The sequence below is a fragment of the Haliotis rubra genome, unplaced genomic scaffold (genome assembly GCF_003918875.1).
Source record: "Haliotis rubra isolate DU_JTF1 unplaced genomic scaffold, ASM391887v1 Scf691, whole genome shotgun sequence".
NCBI classification, from domain to species: Eukaryota; Metazoa; Mollusca; class Gastropoda; order Lepetellida; family Haliotidae; genus Haliotis; species Haliotis rubra.
Window position 1 is genome coordinate 323,066 of NW_025767403.1, and position 27,034 is coordinate 350,099.

A 27,034-nucleotide genomic window follows, 5' to 3' on the forward strand; every position below is an offset into this window, starting at 1 on the left:
CCCGTTAATTCAATCATTCCAGGGGAGTGGCTCCTTATGAACTGCCTTCAACAATCTATGTTGAAGAGGAGCGGCCGCATGGACTTGAAATGTTAGACATTGTATACAAGAGCACAGACCTGTTCCGAACGTCTGCCAATAAGGTCACGGTCATTTCCGACGTCAAGGACTTTGAAGTCCGAGGGAAATACCTGTTTGCTACGAAAAAGGTGGTAAGTGATGCTCACAAGCCTCGCTTCTCAGTTCTGTTAAGGGTACATGATCTAAAAAGTTGTCCCTAGCTAACTTGGTTGATCCTGAGAGGCGACTTAATTTAATTGGTAACATGTGTCATTATCGTACCAAATATCACTGCTCTCTCACTGGATTATTGTTTGTTTGACAATGGTTTTGTTGTCACAGTAGATATTGATCTACACCTCCGTTCAGCCCCAAGTTTTCAGCAGATGACATAGAAAATTCCAAAATTAAAATTATGTATTTCCCAATTTCTCAGAATTTATGAAAACAAGAACATTGGAAACAGTCTGATTGTAGACAATATCACAAAATTGTTCCCAGTTTGATTGCGAAAGGCACATAGTTCAGAATCATATAATAAATCACTGTCCAGATTTAAGACTTTCAATTGTTTTGACTAAACTGGACATACTCGTGTTTTTATTGATTTTCTTCCAACAACGCTCCTTTAATCAAATGATGTTGTAAAATCGTGTTAAAAGCCTCATACAATTTTTGTTTTCGAATATTTTCTGATGCAAATTAATTTGAAGAAAAGGCCTATAGTTAGGGTTGAACACAATCTCCTGTGTGTGTTACAGCGGCTGTTGGGAGCAGGAGAGCATTACACACAACTGTGGGTGTCATCTGATAGAGGGCGCTTCCTCAAGGCAGAGTTCCCCTCCCCTCACAACCACGTAAGTATTGTAACTGCAGAATATAAACATCCTTAAAATGAGTGTTTCAAAATTTGTGACAAATGTATTAGTATCATCTTTTGACCACAGTAGTGTTGGGAATTGGTTAATATCTCATAATTCATGATTGGTTCATTACAACTGATCAATCATCGAAAATAATTGGTTAGCGTCATTTATGAAATTTGTTAATGTACACAAAAAATAAGGTAAAAACAAGTAGTTCTTTTTGGATTTTGGGGCAAAATTTCACATCATTAAAGGATGACTAGTATGTTAGGAACATAAATTTCTTGGAATCTTTAAGATAAATTCAATCGTGACTTGAAACCAGCTTGTAGTGCTTACGAAATGTAACAGACAAAACCAACCATGTGAAAAATATTGTTAATGAAAACAAGTGTTCCAGAATTGTTTGTGTTCGATTATGAGAAATTGTGATCGATTGCTTGGTCGTTTAGTCACTACGACCAATCTTCGATTATTTCAATTAATCGGACCACCACTAGACCACATGTATTTAACCCACCCAGCTTGGTCCTTCCCCTGTTTACATGTTGTGTTAGTGAAGCAGGGGCCCATGATGATCAGGGTTAGAATTTATCTTCACCAAGCCACGCTCGTCGTAAGAGATGAATAACAGGATTGGGTGGTCAGGCTCGCTGACTTAGTTGACACATGTCATCGTATCCCAGTTGTGTAGATCGATGCTCATAAAGTTTATCACGTCTGGTCGAAATTATTTACAGACCGCCTGGACTATTGCTGAGAGCGGCGTGAAGCGAAAAAAAACCAAACCCAAACGATACTGAATTACACAATGCCATTTAGAAAGTGGTCAAATGTAACATATATCAAATGTAACGTGAAGTACAAATTCTAGCACTTTTGTTGAGTCCCATGTGGGATTTGAACCCACACCTTCAGACTCAGAGTCAGGCACCTAATAGCCAGCACACAAGCTGGGGTGGCTGAGCGGGCTAGGTGGCTGACTTTGTGGACTAAATGGATTGGTTAGTCAGCCTTGGTTTATTGGTTCTCATCTGAATGCATCTGACGCCATGAGTTTTTGGGCAGTGGGGTTGTCTCGTGACTATAATATTAGCTCATCATTCTGAAGACCCAGGTCCAATTCCTCAGTTGCGTACAACGCATCACACACTTTACTTAACGCATCACACACTTTACTTAATGCATCACACACTTTACTTAACGCATCACACACTTTACTTAACGCATCACACACTTTACTTAACGCATCACACACTTTACTTAATGCATCACACACTTTACTTAACGCATCACACACTTTACTTAACGCATCACACACTTTACTTAACGCATCACACACTTTACTTAATGCATCACACACTTTACTTAATGCATCACACACTTTACTTAACGCATCACACATTTTACTTAACGCATCACACACTTTACTTAACGCATCACACACTTAACTTAACGCATCACACACTTTACTTAACGCATCACACACTTTACTTAACGCATCACACACTTTACTTAACCACACACTTTACTTAATGCATCACACACTTTACTTAACGCATCACACACTTTACTTAACGCATCACACACTTTACTTAACGCATCACACACTTTACTTAACGCATCACACACTTTACTTAACGCATCACACACTTTACTTAATGCATCACACACTTTACTTAACGCATCACACACTTTACTTAACGCATCACACACTTTACTTAACGCATCACACACTTTACTTAACGCATCACAAACTTTACTTAACGCATCACACACTTTACTTAACGCATCACACTTTACTTAACGCATCACACACTTTACTTAACGCATCACACACTTTACTTAACGCATCACACACTTTACTTAACGCATCACACTTTACTTAACGCATCACACACTTTACTTAACGCATCACACACTTTACTTAACGCATCACACACTTTACTTAACGCATCACACACTTTACTTAACGCATCACACACTTTACTTAACGCATCACACACTTTACTTAATGCATCACACACTTTACTTAACGCATCACACACTTTAATAATGCATCACACACTTTACTTAATGCATCACACACTTTACTTAATGCATCACACACTTTACTTTACTTAATGCATCACACACTTTACTTAATGCATCACACACTTTACTTAATGCAACACACACTTTACTTATTGCATCACACCCGTGTAGATCCGGGTTAGAATTGATCTTCATTAACCCATGTTTGTCAGGGGCGGCTAACTGACTTGGTTGACACATGTCATCATATCCCATTTGCCTAGAGCGATGCTCATACTGTTGATCACTGGATTTTATGGTCCAGACTCAATTATTTACAGACCTATGTAATAAACAGATATAGCTGGAATATTACTGAGTGCGACATTAAGCAACAACTGTGTCTTCGTGAAATATCCAATTGTTTGAATCCAAATAATACTGTGTTTAGATTTATATGCATGTATTTATGAGAAAACTGAATTCAAACATTCTGCAATTATTTTTTATTCAACTGACGTGAGATATTTTCTATGGAATCTGGCACTATCTGACATTTGTAGGAGTATTACATCGCAGATGCTTCAGAAGAACAGGTGATGGCTTGTGTGTTCCACAACAGCAGCGCAACCAACCTCTACATCTCCGAGGTGAAGGGACTCCGCTTCTCGCTGTCGCTGGAAAGGGTGGTTTACTTCAATCCCAAGGGAGCTAACAGAGACACTTGGCTCAGGTGCGTATCTCCTTGTCACCACTGCACTGTTTTGGTGGGATAGTCATTCACTTTGATTATTTTTGTCAGAATCTGAAGCTTGTTTTTCTGCAACCCAGATTCTCTTTATATTTGTCATAATCCGATATATGAAAACAATTGCAAGATGATGTCTTTCAGTGGCATTTAGAAGTTGTACATTGATGTCCAAGATATTTTTATGGATTAAACTTCTTTGTAATTTCTCTCACGACGTTTCGAGACCATTCCAGGTCCCTTCATCAGGTGAACTGGCAGTTAGGACTATGACGTCATAACTGAGTTATGACGTCACTATGCAAGTGACATCACAGTACACTAGGGAAAGTACTGTATAAGTGAGTTTGAAGAGTTATTTACATAATCATGAAAATTCATGCTAAATAATAGAGTTGAAAGTTGAATTGTCAATACACAATTAGCAGTTGTTGTGTATTGACAATTCAACTTTCAACTCTATTATTTAGCATGAATTTTCATCATTATGTAAATAACTCTTCAAACTCACTTATACAGTACTCGCCCTAGTGTAATGTGATGTCACTTGCATTGTGACGTCATAACTCAGTTATGACATCATAGTGACGACGTCATAGTCCTAACTGCCAGTTCACCTGATGAAAGGGACCTGGAATGGTCTCGAAACGGCGTGTGAGAAATTACAAAGAAGTTTAATCCATAAAAATATCTTGGACATCAATTGCAAGATGGCCCAAGAGGAAGGTCAGGTGGTGAACATAGTACATATAGGTAGAGCGATGTATTTCCAGTACCGGGATTAAATACAAAAGCACAAAAAGGGGGAAATGGACAAATTTTGGAAAAAACAGTCCAGCATATATATAGATACAGGGACATGTTCAAAATACAAATGATGTCAAAAGGGACAAATTATAGAATACAAACTAAAATGTAAATTCACATTAATCCGATGCTTGTTTTTTATAAACCGAAATTCTTTTTGTGTCGGTCGTAATCCAATGTTTGTTTACTTGAAATCCAAATTCACTTTGATTATGCATTATTTGTTTATTTTCCAAGATTGATTTTGATTATATGGGCGGTGGGGTAGCCTAGTGGTTAAAGCATTCGCTCGTCACGCCAAAGACCCGGGTTTGATTCCCCACATGGGCAAAATGTGTGAAGCCCATTTCTGGTGTCCCCCGCCTTGATATTGCTGGAATATTGCTAAAAGCGGCGTAAAATCAAACTCACTCACTCACTCATTTTGATTATGTTTCTCAGAATCTGATGGTAGTTGGCTGTGATACTAATTTCACTTCGAACATGTTTGCCAGAATCTGATTCTCGTTTGTTAAAACCTAGATGTTTGTCATAAGCTGATGCTCATTTGCTTGAAACCCGTATTAACTTCAGTCTAAGTAAACTTAGACTCGGTATTATTCGTTACACTGCTATACTGAGTCTAACAAAACCTAGTAGAAGGTCGCGTCAGGTCACCTTTGAGCGACCTATGACTTGTTAGAATTCGGCTGGACTTTGTATTTTCTCTTCCCTGGCTGCTGACACTGATCTATCAACAAACGAAAATCTGCATAAAACACAGATATTTGACATGCAGTATATATACGCTTATGGGTTTCCAATGACATGGTTACTATTTGCTTATAGATTTTCGCAAGGTGACATCCTTGAATATTGACAAAAACGCTATTTTCTGTGACTGTTTACTCATTGCGTGTATCACTCGGAAAAGATCGTGCGGAAAATAGCATTCGTAGTCGTTCGAGTTTTTGAGGTAAAGGTTAAAAAAGTATGTGCGAATGTTAACTTTCGCGATTTGGTAAGCTGTGTTCTGACTGGTCAGTCCAGAAGGTTAGCTGACGCGACCTTCTATTAGGTTTTGTTAGACTTACTATAGCAGTGTAACGAATAATACTGGGCCTAAATTTACTTAGACTGGTATTAACTTCAATTAAGTTTGTCAGAATCCACTGCTCGTTTGCTTAAAATACCAATTTTGATGGGTTTTTTTCAGTCCAAGTTTTCCTGTATGATAATCACTGATCTTTTAATGTCACTAGTCATGCTAATGGTCCAGTCGTCTACTGCATCCACAGTTTGCTTCACAGAGTTATGCCCCTTATTGTTGTCAAGAACCTGTAACTGATTCCCAGAATTGCCCTACTTCTGTTTTTGAGCTGACCAGGACTTCAACCAGGCAGCACAGTCAGGCTTCCATCCCACATCAAGCTGACATGCTGTGATAGAACTGATACTTGTTCCAAAAAAGGTCTCAACTCCAAATATATATTATAATCTCTTTCCAGGTATTACACAAATGAGACCTTTGCTGACATTCATAGAGTTGATGGCATGCGAGGCATCTACATAGCATCCCAGCTCCTTACAGGAACACTGGACATTGACCAGCAGCGGAGTTTGATCACCTTTGACAAGGGTGGGGAGTGGCAGCTGATCAGAGCACCTGCTGATGGTGACCGGGACGCTAACTGCTCCCAGGTGAGATAGTCTTGATTGAAATAGGTCCCCAGTACAGGTGGAACCATGGTGAGGCCATGATATCATACATATCTTATTAATATGGGTGCTATACAGTTCTTATACTGCTTATAGTTCATATTTATTCATCTATTTTTAAGTTTATTATCACAAGCCTTAATCATATCCCATTTCTAAAATGATTACAGAACCAATACAGAGAATGAAGCTTAACTCTGTAGTGTTGCATTTGAAATAAAGAAAATATAAGAGACAAAAAATTTACCCAAAATTCCAATTTTGAACTATGTAATGATTTTATTACCAGTTGCCCTGCCAATGGCACTACATTCAAAATACCAGATAAACCCAGCTCTAGCGAATATCCTCAATGACCCTAGGCCTTCTTAATTTCAAGCACTGATTTTTTATCACCGTCTTTTGTAACCATGGTAACAGTTTCAGTTCATTTGGAATCATTCATCATCTAACTCTCATTTTCATCATTAACTAATCCCATATTTCTTACTTTTGTTTAACCGTTCAGGCTAAAGTTACACCATGGTCATCTAGAGAGGTAACTGTATTGTATTTCTGATGTTTCCTATGTTCGTTCAAAGTTGGTTGTGCTTCACTGGGAATACCTACATGAATGTGTTCATTTAATAATTCTACCATGACTTCAGTAAATACTGGATTGTGATTGGTTAATCAAAGTCATTCAGAGGTATATAATAAAGGTTATATACCTCTGATTTTCAAACACTGTAACTCTTTTTAAAAAAATCTTAATAATGAGGTTATGGAGCAATGGAGATAAATGTACTGTGTTGGAAAATCAGAGGTATATCCCGAAATTATAGTAGCTCTAATTTTTTTATTTAAAACCTCACATTTGGTTTTAAATCGAATTTAGAGCTATTATAATTTCGTTATATGTACTACCCAAGTTTAGACCCACTTAAAGCACTCACAATATGTTATGTATATGTGGTTACATCCAAGATATATTTCTCCACTAACTTGGGGGAACCAACTGCAAACCTTATGCAGATGATTTGCAAGAGGATCATGCATCAAATTGCTGAAAAGCATGTGAAAATATCGTGCATGTGAACAGCTGCATTTTGGTGTAAAGTTTTGTTAAGAACTCACCAATTTTCGGTGATTTTCATCATTTATTGAACTCATGACAATAATCTTTTCAGCGTTATGAATTTGTTTTACAATACAGCAGTTCATATGTAAACAGTACCTTTAAACAGTATGGAAAATTTTGCAAAATCTAGTTTAGAACAGTTGACTGAAGTAAGTGGCTATATTTAGATGAGTCTAAACTTTTGATGGGTAGTATACCTCTGATTTTCCAACACAGTATGTTTATCTCCTAATTGACTTCGGTATGTTTTGTGTTTATGGATGTATTAACATGAAATCAGCTGTGCATAATGTGTATATTATTGTTTATATTGGCCTAGTTCATTACATGAAGTTGATTTACATCGACTATTGAATTAATAGTAAGTTCAGAAAACATTTTATTATCCTGAAGGAAATTTGGGTTCTCGGCTCGTTTGTCATTTTGTTTTACAATACATCAGTTCATGTGTAAACAGTATGGAATATTTTGCAAAATCTAGTTTAGAACAGTTGACTGAAGTAAGTGGCTAAATTTACACAAGTGAATCTAAACTTTGGATGGGTAGTATATTTTATGCCTTCTCATCCATCTTAACTGTAATGATTCTGTGTCAGCAAGTTATTGATTTAATATCAATAGCCATAAATATATTTTGATATTTTATCGAAATTGAAAGTTTACTGGTACATTAATATCGCCGCAAAGGACAATGACTTCCCTTTGCTTATCTGAACGTTTTGCCTTAAATACTACTAAAACATAGTGAAGGATAGCCAAGCAGATTAGTTGTCAAATGAAAGAATTGAGTGGTCCTTAATTTCTTTGGGTAGTATATATTGATTATAGTATTTCTTAACTATTTTTGTTGTGCATTGAAGACAGAACTGAACACTTTTCTGTATATCTGCATGTTCCCTTATTTATTCCCCTGAGTATATATATATATTTTCCATATTGATGAAAGCTTGTGTTTAATTGTCCTTCCCCTATTGAGCAACAAGTACACTCAGACCCAGGTATCTCAAATCTTGTAACTCCAATGTATCCAGACATTCAATATTGTGAAGTATGGATAATGATAATGATACAGCTCAGGAAATAATATTATAGATACCGGTATGTATTATATATTATATAATAGATATATCCCGATACATGCAAGAAATGAAGATGACAATGATCTCAATGTCTGGATATCTTGAAGTTATCATGTTTTTGTCCTAAATTTCAGAGAATGTTTTTAACCTAAAGCCCTGTAAGCATGGTCTGTTTACTAAGTGATATAATGAATTATCTTTGCTAATATATGACCTGTGATTCCTGGTGAGAGCTGGTTCCCAGGTTAGATCTTAAGAAACCCATGCTTGTCGTAAGAACAGATTAATAGGTTTGGGTCAGACTGGCTGACGTGATGGAAGCTTGTTATTGTGTCAGAGACCATATGGTTTAGTTTAGTTGATCGGTGCTCATAATGTCAATCACTTGATTGCGTGGTCCAAATTTTGTATTTTTCCTTATCCTGACTCATGATGTTTTGCTTATCTCCCTTTCCCCCTTTCCGATTTATGGAGATAAGGAATAGATCATGAGTCAGGATAAGTATAAAATATTAATTTTACTTAAAAAATTACATTATTCACTGACAGTCATCATAAGGTGAGAATATTGTGGAGTGGGATATTAAACATACACAAGCACATGCTAATAAATAGGGGGTGTTATTTCAACTAATGCATCACAGCTCTGACTGCTGTCATTTTAAGTCTGGTAGCCTAGTGTTAAAGTGTTCGCCACCATGCTGAAGACACAGGTTTGATTCACATATGTCAGAGCTTCAATGTCACAGGCCCATTTCTGGTGTCCATGATAGTGTTGTTGTTGGAGGCCGTTAAAAGCGGTGTAAAACCATATTCACTCATTGATTATTATATATAGTCTGTTTAGCTCAAAAGCGGACCGATGAATTACAGTCTAACTCGAAAACTTATAAACATAAATTACTCAATGAAACACTGATCATAATGAAAACGTCAGACCAACTCTGTGATTTGTTTTGTGATAGTATTTTTCTGCTTGAGTTCTGCTGTTCTCTCACCCCAAGTTTTGTTGTTTACATTGTGTTTGTTTGTCGTACCTATCAAACAACCCTCAGTAAAAGGGTTCCTGCTTGGTGTCAAAGAGAATTTGACAGCTGCTGCAGTTGTTTTTCTCTGCCGCTTGCTTACAACACAGAGATTTCATATTTGATCTTCTAATAACTTGAGATTTTGTGGTAGGAATTTGATAAAGTTTGTTTACATGATCGTTTTGTTGTTTCGTACATTCCATGTCTTTTGTTATGATGATTTGACATGTTTTTATCAGAATTTGCTAAAACTTTTATAGATTATTGCTTTCATATTTAGTATGGCTTTTATGGCATTTATAGATGATAACTTGAGATAATTTTTGTTTTCTTCAGAATTTGATTAAACTTGGTACACATAGTTGCCTGAATATTTTGTATCTCCATGGCTTGTGAATGAGATTACTTGACATTTTGTGATTGGAATTTGATTAAACTTCGTATGCATGATCGCCTTAATATTTAGTTTTATCATAAACTATCATAACACTTGCAGTTGATTGGTGCATCAAGTTCCATGTCACAGGGGGCGGTGGGGTGGCCTAGTGGTTAAAGCGTTGGCTCGTCATGCCGAAGACCCGGGTTCGAATCCCCACATGGGTACAATGTGTGAAGCCCATTTCTGGTGTCCCCCGCCGTGATGTTGCTGGAATATTGCCAAAAGCGGCGTAAAACCAAACTCAGTCAGTCAGTCAGTCCATGTCACAGTAACTGACTGTTAGAAGTCAGGAGTTTGACACTAAGTTTGGTTCCCGGCTTGCTTACATTGTAACTTATATTGCGTATTTTATATCCTTCAGCTGACGAACTGCTCGCTCCACGTGACCCAGCAGCTACACCGGTTCTACCCCAACACCCGCACCCCCCTCATCATGTCCCGCAAGTCCGCCCCGGGGATCATCATGGCATCAGGGGTCATTGGCACCAAGATCAAACACAACCCCAATGTGTTTGTGTCCTCTGATGCTGGGTACTCCTGGACCCAGGTACGAAGGGTGGTGTCCAGTCATCTGGATGGTGTCCAGCCCATTATGTTTCTCCTCGGGCATAGCTTGTAGACCATCCTGATTGTTTTTATCATACTTTGCACATATATTCCTCTTCCCATGAACAGAGATCATCCCAGCAGATGAAGTAGACGTTTATGATGAACTGGTACCTTTTGCTATGTAGGACCAGTGAAGGTCCGGGTTAGAATTTATCCTCAGCAACCCATGCTTGTCGTAAGAGGCGACTAACGGGATTGGGCGGTCAGGCTCGCAGACTGGATTGACATGTCATCGTATCCCAGTTGCGTAAATCGATGTTCATGCTGTTGATCACTGGATTGTCTGGTCCAGACTTGATTATTTACAGACCGCCGCCATATAGCTGGAATATTGCTGAGTCTGGCGTAAAACTAAACTCACTCACTAACTCATTTTGCTATGTAGGAATTTTTCAATTTGTTTTATGAGTTGCTATCACGACGAATTTGTCTCAGTTCAAATTAAAGTAAGGTTTGTTTCCCTGTTCATTAATCAAAGTCCTTGCAGTATGTGATTTATAAGACTTTGTGCAGATATCAGTCTGGACCTGGTGCGTTTTTACTAAGGATTTTAAAAGATATATGAAACCCCAAATTTCTGGTTTCAAATTCAGACGAACATGATAAACGATTTGTATTTACAAATACTTAGTTCCACATTGTCTCAGTTCCCAGCTGTAAAATGGGTACCCGTGAGGATGTGCTCGCAATGTGAGTGTTAAGTTCATTGAGCCTAACAGGCAGCATGGCTGTATGATCCCCAGGGAGTTGAAAGTACGATAGTGTCCTATGACGGGGACAGTAATGTACGTAGCGCCGTAAGCAGGCAATGTGCCTGGATATGAGCGCCATATAAGCGGACTATCACTATTACTGTTACAATTTTGTTACTAATCAGTCCAGCTGATGTGTGTTTAGTTTGTATAGAAATTACCTGGTTCCCCTCGTTACAGGTGCTGCATGGGGAATACCTGTACACATTTGCTGACCATGGCGGGATTCTCCTGGCAGCCAAACAGTTTGATGTCACGGACACTGTGTAGTAAGTTTGGCACATCTCGTAGCCGGGTATATGTAGAATATGGCACAAGAAGGACTATGCTTGGAATAGAGTGAAGTGCATGAGCTTTTACTAAGGCCACTTTTAGCAATATTCCAGCTATGTGTCCCACACATTTTGCTCTGGGGAGGTTGGGGGTCATCAGTTTTGTACACATGTACTGGTGGGGAAGTAGCAATTTTGTACATACATGTAAATAGAACTTATGCTTGAAAATTATGGGAAAGGGGTGGGGGGTCATTGATTTGTACATGACATTTGGGGGGTTGGGGATGTCACTTACTTTGTAAATATATTTTCACATTGTACATGCTTCTCCATAAAAATCATCACCTGCTCTAGCCATAAATTATGAATGGTCCATAAACTGACATGCAGTGATATTATACGAATACTGTACAGGTTCTACCCGTGAAGGTCCAGGTGAGAATATCGATCTTCAGTAACCCATGCTTGTCGTGAGAGGCGACTAACAGGATCGGGTGGTTAGACTCGCTGACTTAGTTGACACATGTCATCGGTTCCCAATTGCACAGATGATGCTCATGCTGTTGATCACTGGATTGTCTGGTCCAGACTCGATTATTAACAGACCGCCATCATGTAGCTGGAATATTGCTGAGTGTGGCGTGAAAACTAAACTCACTCACTGTACAGGTTCTAAACAGTGTTAAACCCAAGTCACTCAATCATTCATGTTTGTTATTATTTGTATCAACTGTCTCACTTCCATGTGATTCACAAGGAGATGACCGCCTCCGTGGTGTAGTGGTAAGGGCGTCCGCCTGGAGAGCGGAAGGTCGCGGGTTCGATCCCCGACCGCATCATACCAAAAGATGTTAAAATATGGTACTTGTTGGTCCCTGCCTGGCGCTCGGCATTAATGGGTACAACAAGGACTGGTGGGCTCGGAGTCAGTATACTGTGTCTGAGTGGGGTATTCATGCTTCACTGCAGCATGGTATCTCAGTGGGCTAGCACTATAAAACCAGCTTAAGTCTGGGCAAGTACAAGCAGCCGCACATACACATGCATGCACGTCGTCATATGAGCGAAATATTCTCAAGCACGACGTTAAACCCAATTTCACCTCACCTCACCTCACAAGAAGATAAAATTAACTTTGTTATATCCTTCTGTGTGTGTAGATCAGTGATCATGATGTCAATCACTGGATTGTCTGGTCCAAATTTGATTATACACAGACTGTCATCTTTCTGCTGGAATATTGTTGATTGTGGTGTTAAATAACATACAATGTTTGTCTCTTCCAGCTATTCCGTTGATGAAGGCACCACCTGGAGGGCCCAGAAGTTCACAAATACATCCATCCGTATCTATGGTATCCTCACAGAACCAGGGGAGGCAACTACTGTGTTTTCTGTGTTTGGTTCACACACAGGACGTCACAGTTGGCTCATCAGCCAACTCAACATGACCAATGTTCTAAGTGAGTCCTCATTTAATACAAAACTTTTTGAACAGCGATTTACATATTTGCCTGATCCTAACAAATGAAAATAAATGTTATATTATTTTAACCTTTTAAGGATAAAAACCAACAAATGCCTGATTAATACATGGTCTTTCTATTTAATTCATGTAATTCTCCATTCAAAAATGATGGGGGATAGGAAAATGGGGTTGTGTCTTCATGTCTCATTTCAGGGGCGGTGGGGTAGCCTAGTGGTTAAAGCGTTCGCTCGTCACGCCGAAGACCCCGGTTCGATTCCCCACATGGGTACAATGTGTGAAGCCCATTTCTGGTGTTCCCCGCCGTGATATTGCTGAAATATTGCTAAAAGCGGCGTAAAACTGAACTCACTCACTCACTCATGTCTCATTTCCATCCATCAGTGCTCTAACGTCAGTGAGTGGATTGTCCTGTCCAGATTGATTATTTACATACAGGATCCATCAAGAGTTAGAGACCCGCGAAGGTCCGGGTTAGAATAATGAACTTAAGTAACCCATGCTTGTCATAAGGGGCAACTAACGGGATCGGGTGGTCAGGCTCGCTGACTTGGTTGACACATGTCATCGGTTCCCAATTGCGCAGATCAATGCCCATGCTGTTGATCAGTGGATTGTCTGGTCCAGACTCGATTATTTACAGATTGTCGCCATATAGCTGGAATATTGCTGAGTGTGACTAAACTCACTCACTCATCAAGGGTTAGAACTGGTCTTCAACAGTGCTTGTCATAAGAGGCGACTAACAGGATTGGGTGGTCAGTCTTGCTGACTTGGTTGACACAGTCATTATATCACAGTTGCTTAGATCGATGAACGTGATATTAATCACAGGATTGTCTGGTACAGATTGAATATTTATGGTGTGCTATACTTTTGCTGGAAACAACAAACAAACAGACAAAAGTTACATTCCACCACCATATTGGTAAACATCATAACTTACACTTCAGTCATTAACTTCAGACAAAACACTGACCGTTGTATTATTCACCATTCGCTCACTTCTGTCAGTCCTTCCAACATGGCGGTAACATGGTAAAATCAAAATTACGTCTCCTGTTGATTAAAATCCTTTGCGGTAACACGTTGATTAAAATCAAAATCAAAATTACTGTTTCCTATTGATGCTTCTGGTTTTCTAATGCTGGTGCATCCTTTGCTGTAGAGTCCAAGTGTAAAGATGATGCATACAAGATGTGGTCTTTCACGATGGTCAACGACACCAAGGGCTGCCTGCTGGGCATACAAGATGTGGTCTTCCGCATGGTCAACGACACCAAGGGCTGCCTGCTGGGCCGCCGTACACAGTACCGCCGGAGGATCAAGCAGACTGTGTGCTACAATGGTTATGACTATAACCAAGAGATCCGCCTGGAGAACTGTCCCTGCACCAGGATGGACTATGAGTGGTTAGTATCACTACTTTCCTTTAAACATCCATGGGGATGAAAGTCCCTGAAATTCTGTGGGGGTCCCCAGCACTTTGAAAGTCCTCGGGAACCCTAATGGAACAGAATATGTCTTTGGCACCCTGAAGGTCCATGTGGACCCCAGACAGAATATGTCTTTGGCACCCTGAAGGTCCATGTGGATCCCCAGACAGAATATGTCCTCAGTAACCTGGAAGTCCATGTGGATCCCAGACAGAATATGTCCCCAGTACCCTGGAGATGCATGGAAACAGACAGAATATGTCCCCAGTACCCTGGAGATGCATGGAAACAGACAGAATATTTGCCCAGTACCCTGGAGGTCCATGTGGATCCCAGAAGGAATATGTCCCCAGTACCCTGGAGTTCCATGTGGATCCCAGACAGAATATGTCCCCAGTACCCTGGAGGCCCATGTGGATCCCAGACAGAATATGTCCCCAGTACCCTGGAGTTCCATGTGGATCCCAGAAGGAATATGTCCCCAGTACCCTGGAGTTCCATGTGGATCCCAGAAGGAATATGTCCCCAGTACCCTGGAGGCCCATGTGGATCCCAGACAGAATATGTCCCCAGTACCCTGGAGGTCCATGGAAACAGACAGAATATTTGCCCAGTACCCTGGAGGTCCATGTGGACCCCAGACAGAATATGTACCTTGAACCTTTTGGGAGATCCTAGACAGAATACTTTTTATTTGCATGAGGGTTCCTGATCAGATTAACCTCCCAGCATTGTGTGCATGTTTCTCCATAAATGCCACAGTCTGTAAAAACAATATAATATTTCCCTGCAAGCTCACCAAATTGCTTCTCATGTTTGTTTCAGTGACTCCGGCTTCGTCCAGCGGAACACATCGTACGACTGCATCCAGGACCCTCGTGTAAACACTGCTGACATCCACCGTGTGCCGATTCCTTGTCCCCCAAACACCTACTACCCCTACACCCGCGGGTCAGTACACACTTGTATATCGCGACCTGTTCAAAGGCTTGTTAACGGCTGCAAAAATACAGTTTATCAGTGTCATTTCAGAAATTGAAATTAAAATATTCTCAATTCATGTTACACTTGTATCGAATGTCATTGCTTTCAGGAGATTTATCACAGATGACAGGACCGGTATTTGGAACTTTGCAAAATATGATCGAAATTATATTATTAAAAATTCAAATTTGTTTGCCTTGGGGAAACTTCAAAGAATTATGATCCTTGATAAACCCTGTTTACTACTGTCAGAGAAGGGGCTCCGGTGGCTTAGTAGTCACGTGTCCTGTTATTAGCTCTGCAGAGTTGCCTCCCTTGCGCACACCAGAAACCTATGATCAGGGTTTGAATATACGTGAAAGTACCTGTTGCCTGTTGCTAAGTAACCTATTATTTTTCAGGTACCGCAAGGTTGCTGGTGACACCTGTCATGATGGCGATGAACACCGGTTTGCTCCCCTCATGTATTCGTGTCCAATCAGAGGTGAGAAGAGAATATCCATCACTGTACCTCTAAACCAGGTTTTTGAAATAAGGTGATTGAGGAAACAACAACACAAAACTAATATTGACTCTGACAGAAAACAACTTGTTTTACTTGCTGTTGCCAGGGATGAGAATTTTCCGCAGATCCATGGAATTCCGCGGGTTTATGGGGTAGTGTTTGTGAATCGTCTAAACCTGCGGCCCCTGTGTTGCCAAAGACAAATCCCGACTAAGCTCACTGTTGGCAATGTTTTCGGTTTCAGAGAGAAAGGAGTTTCTCTTGTTCTCAAATCGGACCAGCATTAACATCATCAACCTAGACGACAACCATTTTGAAACGATAGTTAGTCGGGGGACTGAGCACGTGACAGCAGTGGAATTTGACTACGCCAAGAACTGTGTGTTCTGGGCTGACATAGCGATCAAGAGAATCAACGTAAGTATTTGACTTAAACATGTTTTTAATGCTGACAAACCAAGGACAATAAACAGGGAAAACATGAGATTTGAACCAAAAAATCATCGGCTCCTGGCACACAAAAGGGACATAACTCTACAAGCCTGTGAGCTTAGCTACATGTCCTTAGTCTGACTCTAGTTTCATTAGGTCTACTAAGCCTTGATTGAATATTAACACTAAAATCCACTGAAAATATGAGTGACTAAGCTTTATGCCCCTTTTAAAATATTCCAGCAATTACTGATGATGATGTCAAATGACATGCTCAGGCTTTTCCAGTCAGAAGTTTCTGGTGCAGCTTGCTCTGCATTGAGAATTGAGCTGCCTTAGATTACTTGGCCACTCGTTTTTCATATGCCCTCAATCGGTTCCCAATTGCGCAGATCAATGCTTATGCTGTTGATCACTGGATTGTCTGGTCCAGACTCAATTATTTACAGACCTCCGCCATATAGCTGGAATATTGCTGAGTGCGGCATAAACTAAACTCACTCACTGACTCATATGCCCTCAAGTACGTGAGTTCTTCAGAAGATCATGTGTTTAAAATGGTTTTTCAGTGTTCATTCAAGTCTCTCTTGAAGATCAGAATTGGTCATCAGGAACTCTTGTTCATCTTTAGGCAGTGGGTGGCTGAGTCAATGATGTCATTGTATCTCAATGGCATGGATGGGAGTTCATGATGTCAGTCACTGGATTGTCTGGTCCAGACTCGATTCTTTACAGACTGGTGTCGCATAGCTGGGATACTGCTTAGTGCGGCATTAAACAACAAATGTCAACAAGAGCAGCTCATGCAACATTTCCGGTGTCCCCTGTCGTGATATTTGCTGGAATGTTGCTAAAAGCGGCGTAAAACCCAACTCACTCACTTACTTCTTTGGGTCCACCAGATACAGGGGCAGTGGGTTAGCCTAGTGGTTATATCTGTTGCCTGTCACGCGAAGACCAGAGCTCAATTCCCCTCATGCGAACATTGTGTCCCCCCTCCGCTACTCATTCACTCACTCACTCACTCACTCACTCACTCAGGAGTTACAGTACGTAGCATGGTTGATCTGTTGACAAAGAAAATGTTTTTTCTATCTTTTCACAGCAACCTGTTAATGGTGCATGTTTTGAAACCATTTACTTTTGTGTTCCAGCGCTTGTGTCTGAACGGCAACCATACTGTGACGCCGGTTGTGCTGCGAGACTTGTACACCGTGGAAGCACTGGCGCTGGACTGGACGGCCCACACCCTGTACTGGGTCGACTCCCAGAACCACAGCATCTCCGTGGTACACACAAACGGCCGCTACAGACGGACACTGTACAAGGGAGCCAATTTATTGGATCGGCCCCGGGCTCTTGTCCTTGACCCTCATCATGGGTATGTCATGTTTTGGACTTCATCAGATTGGGTGGTGGGGTGGTGGGGTAGCCTAGTGGTTAAAGTGTCATGCTGAAGATCCAGCTTCAATTTCCCACATGGGTACAAAGTGTGAAGCCCATTTCTGGTGTCCCGCTGTGATATTGCTGGAATGTTGCTAAAAGCGGCGTAAAACCATACTCACTCACTCACTCACCAATACCTATGAGAACATGTTGTGATTGTTAGTTTTGAAAGCATGATTACTTCTTCAGCCATGAAACTAGTAGCCTAGTGGTTGAAGCATTTGCTCATGTTGCCAAAGGCCCAGGTTCGATCCACACGTAGGTATAATGTGTGAAGCCCATTTCTGGTGTTCTCTGTCGTGATAATATTGCTGAAATGCTTCGTAAAACTAAACTCACTCACTCACTCACTCTCCAGATACATGTACTGGACCGACTGGTCCTACTACCATGCCCGGATCGCCCGCGCCTGGATGGATGGCACAAACAGTTCCGTACAGACCATCGTCAACGGCTCCAGCGTCCGCTGGCCCAATGGCCTGGCCATTGACTTGCCCTCTGAGCAGCTGTTCTGGACTGATGCCGGCCTCCACAAACTGTTTGTGTCCGACCTTGAGGGTCATAACATCCGCATGCTTATCCCACCGGCATATAATACAGGCGGTGGGATATACTGTCATCATCGCCTAAATCCGTCTAAATCCGTCGTCCGTCCGTCCGTCCGTCCGTAATCATTTTGTTTCGGACCATAACTCAAAGACCGTTTGATATTTTTTAACCAAAATTGGTAGATATGTCAAACATAACCTAAGGTGGTGCCTTTTGCTATTTACAGATAATTGTCATTTTATTTTTCGGTTTCCATGGAAGCGTTTTGGACTTAGTCTTAAAGAAGGGTGGGCCGTTTCGGAGCATAACTCAAGAACCATTCAATATTTTTCAACAAAACTTGGTAGATATATCAAACAGATCCTAAAGTGGTGCCTTTTGCTATTTACAGATTTTTGGCATTTTTATTTTTCCGGTTTCCATGGAAACAATTCGGACTTAGTCCCAAAAGTGAGGGTGGGCTTCCGTTTCGGAGCATAACTCAAGAACCGTTCAATATTTTTTCAACAAAAGTTGGTAGATATATCAAACAGAACCATGAGGGGTGCCTTTTGGTATTTGCAGATTTTTTGTCATTTTATTTTCCGGTTTCCATGGAAACATTTTGGACTTAGTCTCAAAAGTAAGGATTGCTTTTCGTTTCGAGCATAACTCAAGAACCATTCAATATTTTTCAACAAAACTGGATAGATATATCAAACAGATCCTAAAGTTGTGCCTTTTGCTATTTGCAGATTTTTGGCATTTTATTTTTCTTGGTTTCCATGGAAACATTTTGGACTTAGTCTCAAAAGTAAGGATTGCTTTCGTTTCGGGCACAACTCAAAACCATTATAATATTTTTCAACAAAACTTGGTAGATATATCAAACAGATCCTAAAGTTGTGCCTTTTGCTATTTACAGATTTTTGGCATTTTATTTTTCCGGTTTCCATGGAAATGATTCGGACTTAATCCCAAAAGTGAGGGGTGGGCCGTTTCGGGCATAACTCAAGAACCGTTCAATATTTTTCAACAAGACTTGGTAGATATATCAAACAGAACCTTAAGTGGTGCCTTTTGCTATTTGCAGATTTTTGGTATTTTTATTTTTCCGGTTTCCATGGAAGCGATTCGGACTTAATCCCAAAAGTGAGGGGTGGGCCGTTTCGGAGCATAACTCAAGAACCGTTCAATATTTTTCAACAAAACTTGGTAGATGTATGAAACAGAACCTTAAGTGGTGCCTTTTGCTATTTGCAGATTTTTGGCATTTTATTTTTCTTGGTTTCCATGGAAACATTTTGGACTTAGTCTCAAAAGTAAGGATTGCTTTCGTTTCGGAGCACAACTCAAAAACCATTATAATATTTTTCAACAAAACTTGGTAGATATATCAAACAGATCCTAAAGTTGTGCCTTTTGCTATTTACAGATTTTTGGCATTTTTATTTTTCCGGTTTCCATGGAAATGATTCGGACTTAATCCCAAAAGTGAGGGTGGAGAAGCCGTTTCGAGCATAACTCAAGAACCGTTCAATATTTTTCAACAAGACTTGGTAGATATATCAAACAGAACCTTAAGTGGTGCCTTTTGCTATTTGCAGATTTTTGGTATTTTTATTTTTCCGGTTTCCATGGAAACGATTCGGACTTAATCCCAAAAGTGAGGGGTGGAAGCCGTTTTCGAGCATAACTCAAGAACCGTTCAATATTTTTCAACAAAACTTGGTAGATGTATGAAACAGAACCTTAAGTGGTGCCTTTTGCTATTTGCAGATTTTTGTCATTTTATTTTTCCGGTTTCCATGGAAACATTTTGGACTTAGTCTCAAAAGTAAGGATTGCTTTCGTTTCGGGCACAACTCAAAAACCATTATAATATTTTTCAACAAAACTTGGTAGATATATCAAACAGATCCTAAAGTTGTGCCTTTTGCTATTTACAGATTTTTGGCATTTTAATTTTTCCGGTTTCCATGGAAGCGATTCGGACTTAATCCCAAAAGTGAGGGGTGGGCCGTTTCGAGCACAACTCAAAAACCTCTCTATATCTTTCAGCAAAACTTGGCAGATATGTGAGGCAGATCTTGAAGTGGTGCCTTTTGCTATTTGCAGATATTTGTGATTTATTACTTTCTCGGTTTCCATGGAAATGATTCCGGACTTAGTCTCAAAAAGGAAGGGATGGGTTTCGTTTCGAACACAACTGGAAAACTTCTTAATATCTTTCAGCAAAACTTGGCAGATATGTCAGGCAGATGCCAAAGTGGTGCCTTTGCTATTGCAGATATTTGTGATTTATTATTTTCTCAGTTTCCATGAAAACAATTTGGACTTAGTCTCAAAGGGAGGGGTAGGTTTTGTTTCGGAGACACAACCCGAAAACTTCTTAATATCTTTCAGCAAAACTTGGCAGATATGTGAGGCAGATCCCAAAGTGGTGCCTTTTGCTATTTGCAGATTTTTGTCATTTATTTTTTTCATGATTTCCATGGAAGCGATTTGCACTTAGTCTAAAATCAAGCTGGACTTTAAGTAACTGTCAGATGATTTGTTCTTTCAAAGATATGGGGGCGGGGGATATGTCATCTTCTGATGACTCTTGTTAGGTCTAACCCAACTTTCTATTACGAGGTCTAACAACTCGCCATTACAAGGTCTAACAACTCCCTATTACAAGGTCTAACAACTCCCTATTACAAGGTCTAACAGCTCCCTATTACAAGGTCTAACAACTCCCTATTACAAGGTCTAACTCACTATTACAAGGTTTAACAACTCCCTATTACAAGGTCTAACAACTCCCTATTACAAGGTCTAACAACTCCCTATTCAAGGTCTAACTCCCTATTACAAGGTCTAACTCCCTATTACAAGGTCTAACAACTCCCTATTACTAGGTCTAACTCCCTATTACAAGGTCTAACTCCCTATTACAAGGTCTAACTCCCTATTACAAGGTCTAACAACTCCCTATTACAAGGTCTAACAACTCCCTATTACAAGGTCTAACTCCAGATTCAAGGTCTAACAACTCCCTATTACAAGGTCTAACAACTCCCTATTACAAGGTCTAACTCGCTATTTCAAGGTCTAACAACTCCATATTACAAGGTCTAACAACTCCCTATTTCAAGGTCTAACAACTCCCTATTATGAGGTCTAACAACTCCATATTACAAGGTCTAACAACTCCCTATTACAAGGTTCTAACTCCCTATTGCAAGGTCTAACAACTCACTATTACAAGGTCTAACTCCCTATTACAAGGTCGGTCTAACAACTCCCTATTAGAAGGTCTAACAACTCCCTATTACAAGGTCTAATCCAACTCCCTATTACAAGGTCTAACAACTCACTGTTTCAAGGTCTAACTCCCTCTTAGAAGGTCTAACTCCCTATTCAAGGTCTAACTACCTATTACAAGGTCTAACAACTCCCTATTACAAGGTCTAACAACTCTCTATTACAAGGTCTAACTCCCTATTTCAAGGTCTAACAACTCCCTATTTCAGGGTCTAACAACTCCCTATTACAAGGTCTAACAACTCCATGTTACAAGGTGTAACAACTCCCTATTACAAGGTCTAACAACTCCCTATTACAAGGTCGGTCTAAGAACTCCCTATTACAAGGTCTAACTCCCTATTACAAGGTCTAATCCAACTCCCTATTACAAGGTCTAACAACTCCCTATTACAAGGTCTAACAACTCCCTATTATGAGGTCTAACAACTCCCTATTACAAGGTCTAACAACTCCCTATTACAAGGTCTAACAACTCCCTATTCAAAGTCTAACTCCCTTTTACAAGGTCTAACTCCCTATTACTAGGTCTAACTCCCTATTCAAGGTCTAACTCCCTATTACAAGGTTTAACCCAACTCCTTATTACGTGGTTTAACCTAACTCCCTATTACAAGGTCTAACTCCCTATTACAAGGTTTAGCCCAACTCCCTATTACACGGTTTAACCCAACTCCCTATTACAAGGTCTAACTCTCTATTCAAGGTCTAACTGCCTATTATAAGGTCTAACTCCCTATTACAAGGTCTAACTCCCTATTACAAGGTTTAACCCAAGTCCCTATTACACGGTTCAACCCAACTCCCTATTACAAGGTCTAACTCCCTATTAAAGGTCTAACTCCCTATTCAAGGTCTAATTCCCTATTTCAAGGTCTAACTCCCTATTACAAGGTCTAACTCCCTATTACACGGTTTAACGCAACTCCCTATTACAAGGTCTAACTCTCTATTTCAAGGTCTAACTCCCTATTACACGGTTTAACCCAACTCCCTATTTCAAGGTCTAACTCCCTATTACAAGGTCTAACCCCCTATTACACGGTTTAACCCAACTCCCTATTACAAGGTCTAACCCCCTATTAAAGGTCTAACTCCCTATTCAAGGTCTAACTCCCTATTTCAAGGTCTAACTCCCTATTACAAGGTTTAACCCAACTCCCTATTACAAGGTCTAACAACTCCCTATTACTAGGTCTAACTCCCTATTACAAGGTCTAACTCCCTATTTCAAGGTCTAACTCCCTATTATTCCAGAACAACATCTACTGGGCAGACTGGTCCAAGGATGCAGTGTTGACGGCAGACAAGGAGCATGGTTGGGGCATCATGGGGGTGAGAAGCCAATTGCCGTCCAACATCCTGGACCTGAAGGTGGTTTCACACACATCGCAGCAAGGTGAGGGGTGGCAGATTGATGGAGGGACGGATCTCATAGTCAAAAACAAAATTTACTCAAATTGAAGGGGCGATGGGGTGGCCTTGTGGTTAAAGCATTCGCTCGTCACGCCGAAGACCCTGGTTTTATTCCCCAAATGGGCACAATGTGTGAAGCCCATTTCTGGTGTCCCCTGTCATGATATTGCTGAAATATTGCTAAAAGTGGCGTAAAACTAAACTCACTCAAATTGAAAAGGAAGTAGTCACATTATCAGATAACTATTTCCATTTATAACAGTTATAAAGCATGTTGTTAGGTAATCATTTTGTGTGTTTCAATGAGAATGTGATATGATTAAAATGCCTGTATTGCACAGATACATGTAATGATTGGTGCTTATCTTTTCTCCCCTGTGAATATTTCCTAAATTTCGTGTAGATCACTGGTTTGTCTGGTCCAGACTTGATTATTTACAGACCGCCACCATATAGCTTGAATATTGCACTCCCTCACTCCCTTAAGTTCGTGTAGTGATATTCTTTGTGGCAGTATCATGGGAAATCAACTCGTTTCGATTATCTAAACACAACTTTGTTATTTCATGACCGCCGACCAGATTTGATGTTCAAAAACATGACACAAGCCTACTCATTGTATCATTTTAGACAATAAGTTGTTCGTACCATTGATAAGAGTGTTTGACAGCTCAATGGCAACTTTGTGATTTCCTGACAGACGACCAGATCTGATGTTTAAAAACATGACACAAGCCTATTCATTGTATCATTTTAGACAATAAGTTGTTCGTACCATTGATAAGAGTGTTTGTCAGGTCAATAGCAACTTTGGCTGTGCTTTCAGTTGTTGCCATCGTTTACAGTTACGTGGAAAAGACATTGTAACCGACACCAACTTTGTTTACTTCTTACTGAAGGTACGATCGTGTTAGAATTGATCTTCAGTAACCCATGCTTGTCGTAAGAAGCATGTCAGGATCAAGTGGTCAGACTCGCTAACTTGGTTGACACATGTCATCGTATCCCATTTGGATAGATTGAAGTTCATGCTATTGATCACTGGATTGTCTGGTCAATGTGTAATTATTTTCAATCTCCTGCCAAATAGCTGGAATATAGCTGAGTGTGGTGTTAGACGACTAGCGAAAAAACTTCTAACTGAAGACTTGACAAACTTATTGATGAATGGTTCTATTTCTGCAGCCAACAGCGCCTGCACACTAAACAGTTGCACCCAGCTGTGCATGCCCCGCCCCCCTCCAGCTGACCACAAGTCTCACCACAACCGGACATGCAAGTGTGGAGATGGCGTGTTCCATTCCCTCAGCCCCAGCGGAGACGAGCAGTGCATGTGTGAGCCAGGCGAGGTCGACAACCAGGGTGGCATCTGCACCCACAACTCAACCAGTGAGCACTGATTCTTGTCTGTATGAAGGAATTATACATTTTCGGAGTATTGTATCTCAGTACCTTGACCTTGACCTGCATCACTTCATGCTTTTCGCCCACATGAAGCTGGAACCTTGTGATATAACTGGAATACTTCTCAAAGAGAAGTTAAACCTATCTCTCTCACTCTTTCACTCCCTTTCTCATCCTTAAATTCACTCAAGAATGGACCTGTGAAGGTCTGGGTTAGAATGTACCTTCAGTAACCCATGCTTGTAGTAAGAGGCGACTAATGGGATCGCTGACTTGGTTGACACATGTCATCGTATCCGAATTGCGTAGATCGATGCTCATGGTGTTGATCACTGGGTTGTCTGGTCCAGACTCGATTATTTACAGACTGCTGCCATATAGCTGGAATATTGCTAAATGTGGCATAAAACTAAACATTCTCGCTCACTCTTTGTTTTGGACTCTTCACTCTGTATCTCACTCTCAGTGAGCTATAGTGCCCTTGCACTGTGTTGTTTAGCGAAACAAAACTTTACTTGTGAATGGTCCAGGGTATTGTAGTTAAACCTATGGAAAAAAAGTACTGCATTAGAATCCAAATTGTATCGCATCGTTGTTATTGGGATGCATATCATATCATTACACCTCTAGAATTCCCAGGACAATTGACAATGGTTCGGTCGTATAAACAGGTAGAAATGTATGTAACAAAGAAGTCCACATTAATCATTAAGCCCAAATGTAAAAGGACTTGTCATACTTTGTCAGTGTGATGTTCCTGTATCCAAAGTATTGCTTAGGAGAAATCCTAACATGAATGTACGAGGGGCTATCAAAAAAGTTTTGAGCCTAAAATACGTCTGATATGGGCATGATAAAATAACTGTATTATTTATATTGAAGAATGGTTTATATCAATCACATAAACGTAATACTGACATGCACATGTCGCTAGTTTCCGGTCACGTGACATCTAATCACACGTACCCCTATTGAAACGGCAGAAATGGATAAGCTGTGAACAGAGCTGTCATAAAGTCGACCCAGCAAGGAAGAGCGATCGACAGCAGTACCAGTAACAGTTACCTGTAATTCACTGATCCTCTGTATTTCCAGCTACGTGTGCTGCGGACAGATTCAAGTGCCGAAACTCCAGATGTATACCCCTCACCTGGCAGTGTGATAACGACAATGACTGCAGTGATGGGAGCGATGAAGTGGATTGTCGTAAGTGTTGCATATCTGTCTCAGGTGGTTTTCTACCTGAGGTTAATTGTCCTACGGCTAGTTTCTCTCTTGTCATAACTGTTGCTTTCTACCTGAGGTTTATTGTTATGTGACTTTGTTCTTGAGGTGTATCGTTTTATTACTTTCTACCTGAGGTATATTGTCCTAAGTGTTACCTTCCACCTGAGGTATATTGTCCTAAGTGTTACCTTCCACCTGAGGTATATTGTCCTAAGTGTTACCTTCCACCTGAGGTATATTATCCTAAGTGTTACCTTCCACCTGAGGTATGTTGTCCTAAGTGTTACCTTCCACCTGAGGTATATTGTCCTAAGTGTTACCTTCCACCTGAGGTATGTTGTCCTAAGTGTTACCTTCCACCTGAGGTATATTGTCCTAAGTGTTACCTTCCACCTGAGGTATATTGTCCTAAGTGTTACCTTCCACCTGAGGTATATCGTCCTAAGTGTTACCTTCCACCTGAGGTATATTGTTGAGTTACTTTCCACCTGAGGTATATTGTCCTAAGTGTTACCTTCCACCTGAGGTATATTGTCCTAAGTGTTACCTTCCACCTGAGGTATGTTGTCCTAAGTGTTACCTTCCACCTGAGGTATGTTGTCCTAAGTGTTACCTTCCACCTGAGGTATGTTGTCCTAAGTGTTACCTTCCACCTGAGGTATATTGTCCTAAGTGTTACCTTCCACCTGAGGTATATTGTTGAGTTACTTTCCACCTGAGGTATATTGTCCTAAGTGTTACCTTCCACCTGAGGTATATTGTTGAGTTACTTTCCACCTGAGGTATATTGTCCTAAGTGTTACCTTCCACCTGAGGTATATTGTTGAGTTACTTTCCACCTGAGGTATGTTGTTCTAAGGTGCCTTTTGGCAGTTTTGGACTTCTGAATAAAATATTTTTGGCGTTTCCATGGCAACAAGTTCGACTTAGACTGAAATTAGTGGTTGTGCTCTTTTCCGGAGCAGAACTCTAAAACCATTCACTATTTCTTCATCAAACTTGGCACATAGATTGGTCTGGTGGTGTACTGGTGCCTTTTGGTAGTTTTGGAATCCTGAATAAAATATTTTTGGCATTTCCATGCCAACAAGTTTGACTTTGAAATTGGTGATAGTGCTCCTTTCTGGAGCAGAACTTTAAAAACTTTTCAATACTCTCCTTCCACTTTTCTATATACACACCTAAATATTTGACATAATCATAACTCCTAGACATAATCATGAAGAGTATTTTGCCATTGCGGGGGATATTGATGACTTTGTCTTCTTGTTGTCATTGGGGGGCAGTGGGGTAGCCTAGTGGTTAAAGCGTCCGCTCGTCATGCCAAAGACCCGGGTTCGAATCCCCACATGGGTACAATGTGTGAAG

General features: G+C 40.4%; 1 protein-coding gene across 1 annotated transcript in view; it reads left to right on the forward strand.

Annotated features, from left to right (window-relative positions):
• Window positions 1–27,034, forward strand: part of LOC124258402 (sortilin-related receptor-like) — an 80,717-nt gene that overhangs the window by 12,129 nt on the left and 41,554 nt on the right. Inside the window, exons 5-22 of the mRNA XM_046692498.1 lie at window positions 23–212; window positions 822–917; window positions 3,503–3,672; window positions 5,982–6,174; window positions 6,701–6,730; window positions 10,220–10,405; window positions 11,400–11,488; window positions 12,781–12,956; window positions 14,148–14,194; window positions 14,249–14,391; window positions 15,241–15,366; window positions 15,801–15,883; window positions 16,149–16,321; window positions 17,491–17,717; window positions 18,141–18,369; window positions 22,877–23,018; window positions 24,221–24,424; window positions 25,535–25,645. Of these exons, the coding sequence (XP_046548454.1) occupies window positions 23–212; window positions 822–917; window positions 3,503–3,672; window positions 5,982–6,174; window positions 6,701–6,730; window positions 10,220–10,405; window positions 11,400–11,488; window positions 12,781–12,956; window positions 14,148–14,194; window positions 14,249–14,391; window positions 15,241–15,366; window positions 15,801–15,883; window positions 16,149–16,321; window positions 17,491–17,717; window positions 18,141–18,369; window positions 22,877–23,018; window positions 24,221–24,424; window positions 25,535–25,645 (2,615 nt within the window). The remainder of the gene's footprint in view (window positions 1–22; window positions 213–821; window positions 918–3,502; window positions 3,673–5,981; window positions 6,175–6,700; window positions 6,731–10,219; window positions 10,406–11,399; window positions 11,489–12,780; window positions 12,957–14,147; window positions 14,195–14,248; window positions 14,392–15,240; window positions 15,367–15,800; window positions 15,884–16,148; window positions 16,322–17,490; window positions 17,718–18,140; window positions 18,370–22,876; window positions 23,019–24,220; window positions 24,425–25,534; window positions 25,646–27,034) is intronic.